The sequence below is a fragment of the Lichenostomus cassidix genome, chromosome 12 (assembly GCF_008360975.1).
Source record: "Lichenostomus cassidix isolate B80296 chromosome 12, HeHo_3.0, whole genome shotgun sequence".
Taxonomy (NCBI): domain Eukaryota; kingdom Metazoa; phylum Chordata; class Aves; order Passeriformes; family Meliphagidae; genus Lichenostomus; species Lichenostomus cassidix.
In genome coordinates, this window is record NC_139493.1 from 7,114,095 (window position 1) to 7,131,675 (window position 17,581).

Genomic DNA, 17,581 nt, shown 5'->3' on the forward strand with positions numbered 1-17,581 from the left:
GAAAAAAGTATACTTAGATGGACAATATTTTAGTAATACTTTTTATAATCAGATACTACTGAAGCTGACAGATGGGGGGAGGGGGGCTATGTTTAATTTCTGTGCTAAATATTGAACATATTGGTGAAGTTCCCATCTTGGCTTGCTGGCCCAAGCCAAGCACCTGAGAGGAGTATCAAATAAACCCAAAGGGGAGCATAAAGCAGCTCATTTCCTGCCACAGAGAGACAAGGCCAAGAAGAAAGTCACGTTTGTTTAAAAAAAATGACCGTGGAGGAAAACCTTCACTCACTTCCTTTATAAAGAAATGGCAATTGCCAATGCAGAATGCTTAATACATTCCTTCATATGAAAAGACCTTCAAAAGAAGCCCAAAGCGTATAGAAGCAATAAAGTTCGAACAGGGTTACATTTTAAGTTCAGATAATTAGTAATCCTACCAGGAAGGATTTTCCCATAGCTCCCACTTAATAAGCTGCCTTTGTAATGTTAAAGCAATAGGGGCCAATTTCAAAAGAAAAATAGGATATCCTATCATAAATGACATTTCCACATAATAGGGTCTTGGATTCATTTTGATTCATTTATAGCCTGAGAGCTCACCAGATAGTTTAGTGGCATTGTATTGGAATAGATGGGTTTGGGTCAGGAATTAATCCAGAAGGTCAAAACCAAAGTGCTTCCTCATATTACCTTTATTTAGTTTGGAGTTTTGGTGTTTCTGAAGACTAGATATTTGACACATGAAATAGTCTTGGTAAGAAAATTTTCCATGTCTTTCATTCTGTCTGCAAATGCTTTCTGTTTTTCAGCTATTACCTTACCCAGCCTCCTAAATCCAATATACTCCCTGCATCTTTATGCCTTACTCTTAATGTGAAAGCTTATTTGGTTGGTTTGTGAGTGCCTGCACTTGGGTCTCTCATTTGCAAAGCCACCTGGATCCATGTGCCTTGGCCCATCTGCTCCCACAGCAGCCTCTCAGTGCTCTGTGCCATCCCTGCACCCCAGGAGCAGCTCCATCAATTCTCAGCGTGCTCTTCACAGCTGGCTTCAGCCAAAGGACGAGGGGATTCTCCCACTGCCCTCTCCCTGCCTGGGGGGCTGAGCACTGAACTGAATCTGCCTGCTGATCTGGCTGATGACTGTAAGAAATGATTAATTGATTTGTGGGGAAGGGGAAGGGCAAGGATTAGTAGTCAGTGGGGTAGATGGGCTGATCCTGCTCATTAGGGTGAAGAGTAGTGAAGTGACAGGGAAACTTCTTCTGAAGGCAGCACAAAACTAACTTGGCTTATGATGATCATTAAGCCAGTGACATAGTTAGGGACATTAATCCTTGAGAATCCACTTTCAACAGTGTATCCTCAGAGTTCTCATTTTCTGCAAAAAGGTCTTCCCAAAATATCTACCAGTAGGATTGTAACAGGACTGGATTTGACCTCTTAACTCACTGAAAAATAATGTATCTGAAAAATGCTTTCCCATATCCATAGCAAAAAAGCACCTTTCTGTTCTCAGCAACACTCAACCCTGGGATGTTATTTCATCTTTCAATCTCTCACTCTCCACTGCTGAAGAGAACACTAAATGCAATCACACGGTTTTAAAAAATGAGAACACTAAATGCAATCACATAATTTTAAAAAATATTTATTTCTAACCACATTCAGGGAAGTTTCATGGGTTTTTAATTTTTTACAAAGAGGGATGGAAAAATTCCACAAGCAGCTGGAATACCTAGCACCAATATTTAGGATGCATTTCACTTCAAATGGAGTCTCACAGCCATTGCATAAACTACAATGCAGACCAGAGTGAAAGCTGCAGAGCTATGGCAGCAGAAATAACCATGTGGAGTGTGATATTGTGTCTCTACAAGAGTGTCTGATCATATAGAATACTGCAAGGATGAACAGCACACTCTTGGGCAAAATTCTGCCCCAGCAGAAGTTATTAAAAAAACCCCATCAATTCCACCAAGGTCAAGTGTCCACCTCTAGAAAAAAACTTAGACAAAATGACATAAACCTACAGACTGAGAGTCCACTCCAAAATGCACATACTTAAAGGGCCAGGAACTTCACATGCTGCTCAAATTTTGGCACTGATTGAATCTGAAATGTCTCAGCAGACATAGCCAGCTCCTGCCCTAAGTCACACAAATACTGGACTCTACGAGTAACTCCACACGTAAAACAGGGTGGTGCCCAGCTTTCTTCAAACCATTTTAGATTTCATGAATTTGAATTATACACATTTAATATTGTCAGAGCCTTTAATTCTGCAGTATACTGGCTTTTCTTGCATAACTATTTAAAATAAGAATGCAATGGAAGCCATTGTGTTTCAATTGGAATAATTTTTCCTTCTGACTGATCACATAGCTTGCTGCATTAAAAAATCACCAGAAATATAAGAACATTTGTACAACATGAGTATCAATTAATTTACGATAAAACAAAGTCATTAAAAAACCTTAGTATTGAGAAGGTCCCTTCTTTCTGTGGAAATCATATCCATAAATGCTATAAAGGCTATGCACTAGGTTTCGTTCTAGGACATCAAAATACCTTCTGAAGATCTCTTAAGGCTGGCATCCTCCTGAAGTCACTGACCTCAATAATTAACACAAATTATAAATTAATATAAATTATGATGAATAAAAAGTCATTAAGAGTTGATTACTGGGGGCACTATTCCTCATTAATGCTCACTTTTTTTGTAATCATGTGTTTATGAAGTACCATTTTTAATAAAAAACACCTTTCAAAGTGAGAAGGCATGGAAAACACTTTGAATACATTTAAAAGTCCTGGAAAGATGGGCACGCTGAAAGAAAAAAAAAGGAGCCCTTTCAGCAAGATAATTGCTATCTATTTGTTATAATCAAGTCAAGTGAACACAAGGGCAGGTTTCTAATAAAGGGGAGACATATGAAAAAGCAGAATATGAAAAATCACCTGTGTAATTCTGTAGCTACATTCATCTCTCTTGCTTCCAGACTTAATCTACTACAATGCTATTAGCCATGTGTCAGTCAGGAATATAAAGATGTTAATGATAAAATTTTATATGTGTCAAAATAAGAGCTCAGTTTAAATCTGCTTGTACAAATCTTAGATTAGGTTATCATTAATTATAAATGTAATAGCAATACACTTCTTCCCTTTAAGCAAAAAGCCAATTTCAGTCCAAGAGAATGAAATAATATGAATTTTCCCTTAGCCCAGACATAAAACATGATCTTATTTGGTACTGTCAGCTAAAGAACACAATTTTAATCTCACACATTTCCATCCTCAGGTCCCAGTCCTGCCATCAATTATACACAAGCCTTACATTTGGGCACATGAAGATCCAACCCCAGGGCTCTGCCTCCCAGTGTGGCAGCCTTCAGAAAAGGATTGATCTGCATATCCAGTGGCCACCACAATTTTTTTGTGATATAGCCAACTTCTGAGGCCTCCACTAGAAGTACAACTACATATCATACCACAGATTCTTCCATGGAGTGCAGGAGCGGGTTGGTACCAGAGTAAAAGGAAGGTGGATGTTCTCTAAAATACCTTGATATTTTCTTGGCTTCAGAGCACAGCTGTGTTTGCAATATTGCGTTCATGAATTTAATTGAAGCTGAAGATAGGTACAATTCACAATATGGTGCTGGAACATAAATCCACAGGGAGCAGAGAGCAGAAATAAAGTCTTAAACAGCTGAAGAGCACCACCTCTGTGCTCAGTGAAGAGCTTCATGCCCTTGAGAAAGAAGCCCTCGGCTGCAGTTAGCGCAGTTCCTGTGCCTCGCAAGGCTCACTGTGCTCAGTGCATTGTCACTGTCACAGCCACAGACATGTCCTAGGCTCTGCTCTTTAGCTCTGGGGATGCTACTTTAGACAGCCACACCTTAGCAAAAACACTAAGATACCAAACCTGTGTTGGGAACCTGCAGTTTCCTTGTCAAATGAGATATTCATTACTGTCCCTTAATAGCAGCAGTTTGTCAGAGGGTGGATGCTGCCAGAACACAGCAGCTGAGCCTGTAAAAAACACATCAAGTCTGACCATTGACATTTGTCAGGAAAGGTTCAAGGCAGTATTCAAGTTATTGAAGAGCTAAGAATTAATAAGATGGATTCATGATGGGACTCCTCATAACCATGAGGAGACAGAAATGAAAGAGGGTCATGGGTGCCCTGGCCTTCACCCCCTGGTGTGGCTGCATGAGGTGGTCAAAGCACTTTTTCATTGCTATTCCTCTATTTCCTGGGCTTGTGCACCCACACTGAGACATTATTGAAGAAGCATGAGAGTGTTTCTCCATCAGATTCTGCTCCCAGTTTTTTAAAATGCATTATTAGTAAAGTCCAGGACTAGTTAAAAAATTAATTTACTGCCATTTAAACCTAAAACTGAATATACAGTGATCTGACAACAGGGCAGTGTTTCTTAGTCTTGTAGTCTAGACACAGCTGAAATGATTGGCATCACCTCTGAGAAATTTTACATATACTAAAAATATAAGATGTGAAGTACTTCTAGAAAAATATGGTAAATAAATCAGCTGCATTGGCCAGCTGTTTTGTTCTTTATGATCTGTGCTCCTCTGGACTGTGATCAAAACTACAGAGAGTTTTGAGCTTTCTTATCAGGTCAAGCCTCAGCTACCTCTGTACTGATCTCACCCCAAGTCCTACTGACATCAGTGCCACAGCATCCGCTGTGCCCATGGGTTGGGCAAGGAACCAGTGAAGTCACAGCAAGACCTGGAACAATGCTCTATCCAAGAGCAGGAAAACTGTGAGACAAAGGAAAGGAGGTGGCTAGAAGTGGAATTTGTGCTAATTTCACTGTTTGATATAATCTAATTTGCACAGAGCTGCGCTTCTGCATTGCTGTTGGGGAACAGCTCTTGCTATAAGAAAGGAGAACTGCTAAGGGATGCATTTTGGTTTCACTGTTGCAAAACACAAAGTTCTGCAGCTGTGATGCTACTGAAAAGGATCGAGTCCAGAAAGATCCAGAAAGTCAGTCAGATATTGAGCAGCAACAGAGAAGACCAAAGAAAGAGGAGCAGGTTTGGTGAGTGAGATCTTGCCAAGACCAAATGCCTTAGTGAAGAGATCCAGGCAAATGAGGCCAAAATTAACTGAGTGTGAAGGCACAGAAAGAAGATATGGAGAAATAATTTTGTTGGGCAGAATGGCAGGGGAATTTTCAGAATTCTGCCATTGATTACAGATGCATTACTGTCAGGTGCAAAGCTTATGAGATTTATACCTCAGATGTAATATCCAGTGGGTGACTCAGTTAATGATAACTCCTTTGTCCTGTGTTTCTCTAGATTAAGCAGTGCAGATAATTATGAATAATGATAATGATTTGGATCTCAGAGAGAATTTGCACAGATAGGCACACACCTATGGGTGATGTGGCTTCATGCACAATAATTAAGGACGTATGCCAAGGGAAGTGAAACAGAAAATGGATAAAATAATTCCTTCGCAAAAAGATTTTTTTAGATCTCACACCTCAAAATTTATACTGTGTGCCTACAGTGGGTAGCTGGCAGACTGATTTAGAGCTCACAGACCTGAGAAAACAGAGGGTTTGCATAAACAAGAGCAGGACACGCTGCAGAAATAAACACAAACACTACCTCTGATTGTGCCAACACATCACGGAACAGAGTAGTGGCACACAGAGACACCAGTACTCCTCTGAAACCTCGAGCTGTGTGAGGACCTAGCTGTGCCTGGCTCCCAAACACCTGGCACAGCCACCTCACACCTGTGCCAGGACCAGCCAACTCAAACCCACTCAGTTTTCTCTGCCCAGAAGCTCACTGTGTGCTGTAGATGAGTCTGGGCAAACCTGCTGAACATCTTAGCCACACTGCTCTGAATTGCCATCAGTGTGGCTGCTTGCTCTTAACCAAGAGTGGAAGTTGGTCCACTGAACTGTAGGAGGTAGAGGAAGGGTCCCACAGGGATCTAGTCAAATTCCTCTTGTAAAAATGGGGTTTCACAACCTAACAAGGTTACTTGAAAAAACTTGTTTCTGTGAAATTACCACTTAACATTTTGCTTCTAGTATCAACATGGTAAGTAGGACTTTCTCACACCCTGCGGCAGCTTCCAGAGGAAAAGTTCGGAGGCTTATCATTTCATCAGTTGCCATCAGTTCAAAGGAGAATTTTGTCATTTCATGTTCTTAAGGCATTTCAGTGGGCTGTCTATGTGGGAGCAGCAGCTGACGTCAGGGAAGACTGTCATCTAGCAACAGGTATATGGGGGAAAGCAGGCCTCTTCTACATCTCCAAACAAGGAAAATGCCTCAGAGAGCTTCAAGATCTTTCAAGGCAGTATCTCCCATCTTTGGAAAAAGCCAACATAGCTGGAATTTTTCTCTATTAACTTGAGCCTCATTACAGCTGAAAGTATCTGTGTATTAACCATTATCCCCATACAGGTAATAGGTAATGCACACAGAATGAGGCACTTCCAGAGAGAGATGTGGCGTTTGGCGGCCTAAATAGCTTTAATGTCAGTGTCAAGATCTTCAAATTCACCAGTTCATTCTCTCTTGAGATTGTCTGGGCATGACTCAGCTTCAGATTAAGGCCCCACCATTTGGATGTCTGTATGTCCATTATATCCACAAAAATGTTACCATTAGATTGGGTATTCAAGGGTTGGATTCACCTTTGCATCCAACTAAACTAAACCCCTTTGTAAGGCCCAGTTGTTGATGTGCCTTAAGGCTCATCAGCAATCCTTGCAGATTTTTAACTACAAAGATGCTTAAGATGTCCTGCAGCGTTTGCTCAGGGGTGCCTTAATCTGCAGTGCCCCTTATCAGGGGTGAGCAGCTCTTTCTCAGCATTACTGAGTCTAAGCACACCACAGTGAGCACTGCAGTGACAGTAACATCATGTCCCTCACAAAGCTGCTGTGCTCCCACAGCCTGGCTCACCCTACTCATGGGAAATGTCCCCAAAAGACAAGGTTCTGTTCCCAGTCACTTTCTGCTGTGTGCTGGAGAAGCACTGGTGCACGTGCTGCTCTGACACGTTTCTAATGGAACTTCTTCAGCCTCAGCTACAATTCATAGGAATGCACTCCATTTTTAATGGACTGACCATCAAAACATCTCTGCACAACAGGGAACTGCTGTCGCAACATCACACACTGCAGCAGGAGAAGATGAAGCTTTCTGCTGGTTTCTTTTATCTAAGAAAAAATTGTCTCAATTACAGTAAAAATACTACACATTGGCCAAAGAGGCTTCTCTCTGAAAGAAGAATTTCTCTCCTCCCAGTGCCTTGTAGTCACACAAACCCCTGGGTTTTGACAGTGTTGTGCACGGAGTCCAGTTTAGCCCAGCTTCCCCTTCCCCACAAGCTCCAAGGAGGTCCCACACGAGAGCAGGCATGGTGGGATCACTGAACTGACTACCACAAGCAGTTCCAACAGCATTTATTCCTCCTGGTTTCAGAGCAGGAAGAATGTAGTTCTACACCTATATAAGTACTTCTGTGAAAACGAATCACCAGTGGTCTCAGATTAAAACCTGACACTTGCCGTTACCCCGAAGGAGAAGGATGACTTCTTGCTAAGGATGCGAGGTGACCAGGACATACATTTTAGTGCCCAACAGAAAGGAGAGGGGACAATAGCAGGTTTTCTTTATTTTCAGCAGCACAGCATCTGACTGCAAGGCAAACTGCCTAATGCTTTCTGCAGGAATGTAATAGTTGACCTTTCCTACTAGTTCCCATGGGTACTTTGAAAGACTCTTTCTAGAAATAAGTCACACATGTCTACTGAATAAAATCAAGGAAAATATAACTGGACTCTTTCACTTTTCTAGGAAGCAAGTTTCTTCAGTGTCTCAGAAAATGCTCTAAATATTTTTTGGTAAAATGAACCTAATTAGCTGCAGATTGAATCCCACATCAATGACGCAAATACAGAGTATGACAAGGAAACTTAAAACACCTTCAAGGAACAAGCACAAGCCTTTGACAGCCTGAGGTCAATACAACATTTTCTGGTATCTTAATTCTGCCTGTGAGACTGACTGTCATTAAACAAGGCAGTGGCTGCAAAGGCCACAGCAACACCAAGCTCCTCTCTGTCATCACAGCTCCAAGGCAGCTGCATCCTGCACTTAATTCCCAGGGGAAATGCCTTATGAAGAGAGAATAGCACTATACTCTCCTTCCAGCATCCCTCTCAGTATAGCTGAGAGGAGAATTTGACCTTTGGTATCTTTATTAATACCAAGTTAACAGATGGCTTTGGACTGTACTTGAGATTGTTTGCTTATCCCTGTGTCTCACTGTCCTTTCTGAGAGCCCCAGACTCCACCTCTACACATGGTGAAAGAGGGGGCAAGGCCCCCAGTCTCGGGAGAGCAGTGGCGCTGAATATCCCTCCTCTGCAATCTGCCCTGATGGAGCAGCTGCTTTCACCCTGAATGCAATGCCTCAGTGTTTTCAAGACTTGTTACTCATGTTTTTGACATTTTGCAAAGGTTATTCTGAAATTTCTATTAAAACAAAGTGGGAGAGGTGCCTATGGAAAAATACAGCATTGGCACTCGGAGCCCCATTACAAAACACATTAAATTAAATGAAGCAGCACCAATACAACAAATTTCTACCCAAACCCCATGATTTATCACAAACATAACCTTCTCTTCTTTATGTAATTAAACCAGACTCCAAGTAGTACAAACACAGGAGATTAAGCCCGTCTTACCTGGAATAGGTATAATGGGAATACTTTCATTGGGGACCACACGGGGGGAACTGCTGTCCTCCACATAGAAATGAGCAGTCTGAAAACACTTTCTGTTAAAGAAAGAAGAAAAAAAATAGATTCAGGGTGTAAAAAACCGCTCTCTAAAAAAAACCAGACAAAAACTTTTACACATGTTCTGTTTCTCCATTTCTGTTCCATACTTTCAGATGTTATAATTTTAAAACATCGATACACAAAAACATATGTGCTTTTTCTACAGTTACAATCCTAATCCCAGATTCTGGTGTGCTCTAATTCATTGATATCTGACATCCACCCATCACAAGTGCCTCTATACATTATTGCTAAGTACTATTGAATATGAAATTGTACTCATAAAAGTTAGTGGCTGCAAAACAGGTTTCAAATACATCACTCAGAAAGAAACTCTGCACATAAGAAACATATTCAGCATACATTTCAAGTCCAAATCCACTTAAGACACTCGCATTTCCAGGGAAAATACACTTACTGTAAAAGTTTCTGCTGTGTAACCAGCAGACAGTAATAAAGCATCTGTAACTGCTGCATATCATGATGTTCTGATACGAAAGTTATCCTTCAAACATTAGGTTTTTTTGTTTGTTTGCTTTTGAACACTAAAGCCATATAACCTTCATCCCATCCTCCTCCTGCAAACTTGTACTACATATGCTGATACAGAAAAATCCAACAGACACTTCTCTTGGGCCCCAGGACTCCTCTATGAAAAGGCCTATAAAGAAGAGCAGAACTTAAATGCACCTGACTCTTTTTTACCTGTATTTAATGCAAAGCAGAGAGCACAAGCTGGTCATCACAGAAAAGGTACTGAGCAGAATAACATCAAGAGATCCGGGGAGACTCTGCATGGTGATGTTAACTGAGGCAGGGTTTTCCAACACCAGCGTCACTGCTCATTGCTGACTTAATGAGCTGCTTGAGGCTGGAACTGAATATTTAATGAGTCTTGCTTGGTGTGAGCAGCTATTGTGGCAGGAGAAGGGTCTGCTCTCATCTGTCGGGGCACTAAACAATAGCTCCCCACTGCAGAGAAAGATCCCCCCCACTGCCACCCTTCAACTGCTCCTCAACACCTGGGCAAAGTTTGTGGGGCCTGGTGAGCTGTGCCTTTGTCAAGTTGCAGATTCCCTTGCTCAAACATATTTGCACATGTGGTTTCCGAGCTGCTGCCTTGCAGTTTCTGCAGTTTGCTGCTCTGCAACTCTGGCATTGTGCTCTCCATGCAGAGCCATCGGCAGAGCCGCCCTGCACACTTGGGCAAACTCATTTGTGGAGGCTCCCTTTGTTTCCAGCATCCATATGTGCCAGGGAGAAAAAAAGTCACTGAAAACCAAACCACTCTCTTTAGTGAAACTAGGATCTTAAATTATCATGGGTGCTTGCTTTCCATGCATCTGTACTTTCTGCTGCACGGGCACTGTGCTTTGTAACACAAGCACAAGCTATGGCAGCACAAGTACAACTTAAGACAATACAGAAGCAGGAGAGAGTGGATTTCACAGCATGGAGTCACTGTCTGGGAGCAGCTTTCTATTTTCAGGCGTGATGGCTTGCATTCTGCTGAAGTTATTTATTTAGTGAGTATACTTTTGTTAAGAAACACCATAAGGTGAATTCACACATGAGGATGCAAGATGTGCAATAGTCTCACAGCATTTAAAAACATGGGTTGAACTCTCCCCGCCTCACCACTTGCTCCCTGTTCTCATTTTTTTTTTGGCAGCCTTTATTTTGGACAATGCACACCCTGGGGGCACGCAGCAGAATAAATCAGTCACACATAAAGAAGAAACTATGAATATGAAACAGGCAAAATGTTCCTGATTTTGATGTATTTGGGGCTCTTTCCCTTGAGTCAATACTACAGAAATCCTTGTATGGCTTCTCCTGGTAATGAAGGCCTTAAAAAGGTGTTTGATAAAAAGACAGACCTTTATGCAGGGATTTACAGGATTTTTTTTAAGCTGATGATATTGAAGAAAAGCAATTATTTTTTGTTAATTTGTTATTTTATACTCTGAGAGGCTCTGAGAGGCTGGCATTATGGTTTTATACACAGTTATAAGATGGCTTTTTCTTAATAGCCTCAAAACATGTAATTGTGTCAGATAATCCCACTGTGCAATATTTTAAGGCCCAGGATGGTGATAGTAGAACACCCAGCCCAGCACAACTCTGCTGAGCACAATGTTGGATTAACAATGTATTAAATGAATATTTCACATAAAGTTTGTTACAACCATTAATGTCATTAAAAATTCTGTGGTTTAGTCCTGGAAGACTTTCTGCAGCTGTTTTGCACAGGCAGACACCATAGACTTTGACTAAAGGTTTTCTCAAGTCACAAACATCACAATCTTGTCTAATGCAACACATATATAATGCAGCACTTTTGTTACTTTACAATACCAGATACTGGCACATTAGGTGAAGACATGCCTCTCAAACTCTTTTTTTCCCCTCTAGTTGCTCATAATAGCTGTAAATATTCTAAGTTTAGCCTCTACAGCTGAGCTTGCTGTCCTGGTGACTCCTTCCATGTCTCAGATCTTTAAAAGATCTTTTATGGGTTTTAAAAGCTTGCTGGATGAATTTTCCCGCAAGTTCTGCTTACTGGGTCTGTTTCCCACTCTTGCACTCTTTCCTCTGTGCAGCTCCAGGAGGGAACACACATCTCAGGGTGCCAGGCAGATGACTCCAGTTTGGATAATGTCCATTTTTCCTGAGTGAGGAAACACCTGGCCCCAAGAAGAGCCTTCTGGAAACTCATGTCTGGTTTGTAGTAATAAATACTGATAGCTGCCATCAAGGCTACTGAGAGGCATTTCAGACAATTCAGTATCTGCCTCCTCCCCCAGTTTAGGATGCTCCTTTCTATCCCTTGGCATTTCCCCTACCCATTACCTTTTCCTCCAGATGCAAACCTTAAGTGGCAGCAGTTGCTAAGGCTACAAGAGGCTGCAGTAAATCTGAGTGTGTATATGGGGAGGGCTGGATAAAGGAAAAGGATGAGAGCAGGAAATTGCTTGTTTCGAGCCACCAGAGAGAGGAGAGAGGGGAGTGGATGCAGGGCTAGACAAAGTGCAAATCTACACCTACTTTCACATGAGCACTTCAGTATGTAACTTTTAACCCCCGTGTGTTAAAAGTTAAAACACATGGGCAGGTGTTTGCATGTGCCCATTTGCTCAGGAAACCAACACTGTCAGCAGAAAAAAAAGCAAGCTTTTTTCCCTAATAGGAGCAGTCCTTAGTGAATGCACAATTGGGATTTGTCGTGGCATAAATGATTATTAAAATCTTAACAAGTGAAACACTAATTTTAGAATAATTCTTGTATTTCTGCAGCACTGGTTCAGGAAAAGCAAATCACAACCTTGATTTCACTTCCAAAAGGTTTTGGGGAGGCACATCTTTTCTGTGAAATAGCAGAGTCTGTTGTCTCTGAAATGTGCCCGTGAGCAGTGAAGCACACCGTTTTCTCTAGCCCCATATGTTTTTGTGGCTCCCTTTCCCTGGGGTACAATAACTGCGCGAGATTGTGGTGATCAGACACACAGTTGTCACATATGGACCCAAATGCAGAAGTAAAACACTGCAAGATTAGCATCTCCCCAGAGAAGAAGCAGAGGCAGGGTCTGGAATGTAAAGACAGTGTGAGGAAGAGCATCCCCCTGCCCAGAATCTTTTTGCAGAGATACTGGCTGTGAGTTAGTAATGCAAACTAACAGGATGCAAAGTCCAGAGCAGCAGCACCTTACTATTAAGAAAAAAGCATAAAAATATACAAAGAGCTGGTATATCTGGATTAGGTAGCTTAAATGCTTGTTCCAACTCTGCTGAGCAAAATACCAGATTAACTTTTGTATAAGAAAAGATGCCTTGTGAGATTTTGATACTCCAAACAGGTTTCCTTGGTTATTAGTTAGTAAAGCTCAAGCAGCTTCTCCTTTATACTCCTCTAAAAGCAAGAGGGAGAACTAGCTGCCATAATGGCCTGAAAGCATGGATGCATTTTATTTTTGTGTAGAAGGTAGTGCCTCAGTGTTAATACTGCCTCCAATACAAACACAGCTCGGCTGCAGCTGATGGGAGTGCTGGGAATTGCTCCAAGGGCACTGCCTGGCCTTTACTCCTCTGTTTTTGGTCCAGCACAGGCAGCAGCCTCTGATGTGCCATGACAGGCAGGATCTGTGTGCTCTGGAGCAGCCTGGCAGGGAGAGGAGAAGCCAGGATAATAGAGGGACAAGTGATCACCTCTGCAGAGCCTGGCTGGAACCACCAGGGCAGTGGCTGAACACAGGAAAAACCAAAGGGGAATGTTTCCCATTCTGGGGACACCCAAAAGCCATGCCCTGCCTCACGCTGAAGCAACCAGGACATTCATTGCTCCTTGTTCACTTGTCCTTCTTCCAGGTGTTGTTGTTGGCTGAAGCAATGTGTATTCCCTCTCCAAGGCCAGCCAGATTTATATTACATTATTTCTGTAATAGCATCCAGGAGCTCTAAACTCTCTTCCTGGGTCATTACCTGCTAAAGCATGACCAATTCAGGGGCAGATGGCTTGAAAGGGTCCTGCAGGCCTATTCACTACTGTCAGAGCAGGGCAAATCTTGTCCTTCAGGCACCCTTCCTCCAGAAACAGCCTCCCACAGACAGAACTTCTGCAGAATGGCCATTTGTTAACAAAGAGGCCTGTAGTCCCTGCAGCCATCCTACTTTTACAGGTTTTTAGCTGCTGGGAAGAACAGGAAAGATGAAATAAGAGTCAGACCAGGATCTGTAAGGGACCTCTAAACCAGGCTGCACGGGACATGGCTTAGTCTTTATCAAATGCAACTTGGATACAGGCATTCATTCCCCATGCTCCTCCATCATGGGGGTGTCTACAAGTAACTCCCAAACAAGGGTGCAAAGACAGGAAACGATCCCCTTTCACTACCTCTGTACATTCATTCTCACTTTCAATAGAAGAAAAGCTGCTTCAGATTCCCGTTGAACTGTTTTGCATGTTTTTCAGGAGACACAATTAAGATTGGTTTCTGCTGGCACCAAAAACAGAGTATGTAAGCAGTCAAGTGTACTAGTAACACATGGCTCTGCACTTTAAACTAGCTTCACTATTCCTTGGCAAGCATTTGTCACTGTCAGAATTGGCAATGACTCCTCAGAAAAGAGCACAGACTTCGGAACAACAGAAGCGCTGCAAATCATGACCATGTCACCAGCAGAGCAGTGGATGGGAGCCTGGACAACAGCTGTCTGCAGTCTGCACTGCTCTAGCTGGGGTCATCAGTCACTGATTTTTATGAGCAATAAAACTGACTCAAGCGTTAAGAAGAAAAAGAGGAGAGAAAACCGCACGAAAAAAGCCGATCTTATGAATATGAATAAGTGACCAGCATGGAACAGTGATATTACATTCATTGTATCAGAGGGGCATCTGCATTTACTCATTTTTAGCCAGAAAATGGCTTATATTGCCCTAATTTTCTACAATTATTTTCCTACCCAGGCCTTAACACTTAATAACCAGAATTCAAAAGCCAAGTTATAAAAGAGCCTGTGCCATGCTAGAGCAGTAAGGGAGTGAATGCTGACTGAACTGGAGCAACTGGAGGATGAACAAAGCAGAAATGCACAAAAACCAGGAGAATAAAGGAAAGCTGATAAAGGAGGAAAATTTTCCTACAATAATGCTGATTTTCCAGCAGATCCCTCCTGAAGACCATTTGCCTTCTCCCCACAAAGCAATTTCTGCCTGAAATCTTCTTGAGCAGCAGTGTTAAGCACCATACATATATGGTACCTGGAAAAGTCTGGATGCTACATAGGTAGATTTCAGAAGTGCATGGCATGCCAAGCCCTTGGCATGTTATCCTAGACAGAATGGTGACAAGTAATCTGTCCCTCTCAGAGGACTTCCTCTGGGCAAGGAGAAGTGCTTTTTCACATTAGGGAGTTTTCACACACCCACACAGATCCACAAAAGGCTCCAAATACTAATCACCAGTCCAACCACAACATTCTCCAGTATCACAGTGAAATAAAGACAGGAAAAAGGCTGGGAGACGGCATATGAAAAAAAAAAAGAAGGTGGACAAACCTTTGAGACAGTATTTGTGCTGAAGTACACACCACTAGTAAAATTGTTCAGCTGAAAAACTAATCTGCAAACAAGACTAGAGATTTCTGACACAGAACAACAGCTAGTTTAATATTTATGGCCTAAATTTGCCAGCTGACTACACAGCTCTCCACAAAATTAAAAATCCTCTTCTCCCAATCCTCTGAGATCCTATCCTGCACCAGATCCCAGACACCCATTTGTATCACATACGGTATTGAACTCAGGCATTATACAAGACAGAATAATTTTTAGAAGGGTATTCAAATAATTAAACAGTTAAGAAATGACAGCACCCCCAAATGAGCTGCCTTCAAGTCCTCCCCCTTCATCAGCTGTGCAACCAGAGAGCACCCAGGTGGCCAGTGCAGAAATGCACTTAGAAAGCTCTTTAATTGCAAATCATAAGTGGATAAGTCTTAGTTTAACTCAGCACAAATGTTTTCCACGCTTCCTTGTCCCATCATCCTGGTGTCCCTGGAGAACAGTGAAGGTGGTGGTGAAACCTTATTTGTGATGACTCTTCATCCTGTGACACTTGGTAGCTAATTACTCTCCTGGTGACCTCTGACAGGGCCAGAGGCACCAGAGCTTCCCCTCCTGCTTTAATCAATACTCACAACAGCTGTCTTGGATACACTCAGCAATTTTACAGCTGACTGAATGGGTTTACCCATCAGTATTTTGTACTGCAAGAGAAAAAGCTCCTTGGTTATATGTATTACCACTCAAAACTTTAATGTCTTCAGGCAAAAATAGGGTAGACATACCTCTAGGTGGTATCTTAAAATGGTTTAAAAATTAGGCACAGCTTTAAAAACCAAAGGAAAGCCTGACATATTCATTTTCTTCTCCCTGAGCCAACTATTTATGTAATGCAACATTCATAACAAAGGCTAGAAATAACACAGAGGAAAACAAAGCCTTTTCCAATCAAATAATACCTCAGGCACTTCTTATAAAATGTGTACTTCCAATGCCCAAAATATAATGTAATATTAAAAAGGAGCCTTAAAACTTTCTCACAAAAGAAAGCTGGATTTAAGCAAGTGAAGAGCTGTTCCATAATCACAAGAACTACAGCAATCAATGAAGATTGCCTCTTACTAGAGAGGAACTTTTAGAAGCACCTCCAAGATCTCAAAATTTGGCATACTTGATATTATGATTTCAGGACATGAATTCACTTTGGATAGATGAATCTTAGGAAAAGAATGAATAAAAACAGGGTGACACACTGGGAGGTTAAAATACAGGTAATTTTAAATGCAAAGTGTAATTCCTCTGGATTGGACACAGTGTTATAAGAAAACCAAAACAGAGATTATCCAACCTATGAGAGGACAGCAGTCTCTCTTTGGAATATTCACATAAATGTCCCTAATTACTCACAAAACAGAAGAGCTCTGCTGTTGCCTTCACAAAAAATATTCTTTCCTTCCTCCAGATAGGACATCAGGACATTCAATTGACAGATATTTTAGGTATCCCAAGCCACAGCCTGGAATCTAACATAAAAGTCTCCTAAAAATTCAGGCACAGCTTGTTCCTCAGTTTTTCCAGCCCTGCCCATCTTCAGGCAGAAATGCCAGTTTGTTAAATGTAATGAAATACTCAATGGGAAGCTTCATCTTTCTCAACACAGTCCACAGTCCACCTGGACTAAAGCTGCATGGGAGAACTAGGAAGAATTCCGAACACTGCTGGACATAATTCATGTGTAGTTTATTTGGGGCCAAGACAAATATTAAAAGAGTGATTATTTCCTTTATTAAGCACTGAGTATTTGGAGGGTGGTCTTTTTTCACTGGCCACTTCAACAAGAAATAGCTACTTTTAAAATTTCATGGTCTCTCTGTTAACTCTTTAAAACACAATTAGAAATGGCATTACACCTTTGGAAGCACAGCACAAAGGAAAAAAGAGCAGCTGGCACCAAGAGCAGAAGAGCAAATCATTTAGTACCTGGTAGATAATAGGTACACTGAAAATACACTACTTAATGCTGCTGCTCTAACAAGGCTATGTCCATCACCTCAGCATGCTAATATAGACAGACTGGGTGGCAGCCAGCTGGTCCTTCCTCTCCACCCATCTCCCTGAAAGCAAAGATTTGTAAGCCTCCCAACAATAAACCTGGACAGAAATCTTGAGGATCATTAATCTCACTATCAATCAACCCATTTGGAGATTTGCTTCTTGCTGTCGCTGATGCTAATCTGGGCCTGACTCAAGAGCTCTGGGGAAGCCTGGAGTGTGTGTCTGAGGAATTGCTTTAATGAGTTTCCTGCATTCAAAGGTTAACAAATGTGACAGGGAAACACAAACATTGGGACAATACACTGCCAGCCACTGCACCAGACCACTGAGAATTACCATGCTGTGTACTGTGCTGCAGTATGAAGAATACATCCCTACCTAGCTCTGGAGAGACACTGCAGTCAGACCCAGGGATATCTCTGCCATGCCAGGGAGACACGCAGGTATTCAGGGCTTGGACTGCTCCAGCACTCCCTGTCTGCTGGGCTTCCTTCCTCAGGCACAGCTCTGCACTAACAGAGCTGTGCTGCACAGTTGTATTTGCTCAAGTGGTTTCTGGTTAAATCAGGCAGCCAGTGTGGTGTGAACATCCCCACTGGGCTCC

At 42.0% G+C, this 17,581-nt stretch overlaps 1 protein-coding gene across 2 annotated transcripts in view; it reads right to left on the minus strand.

The window, feature by feature from the left end:
- Positions 1-17,581, minus strand: part of PTPRG (protein tyrosine phosphatase receptor type G) — a 389,130-nt gene that overhangs the window by 34,019 nt on the left and 337,530 nt on the right. For both annotated transcript variants that reach the window (XM_085072418.1, XM_085072419.1), the window contains exon 14: positions 8,766-8,857. In XM_085072418.1, the coding sequence (XP_084928544.1) occupies positions 8,766-8,857 (92 nt within the window). The remainder of the gene's footprint in view (positions 1-8,765; positions 8,858-17,581) is intronic.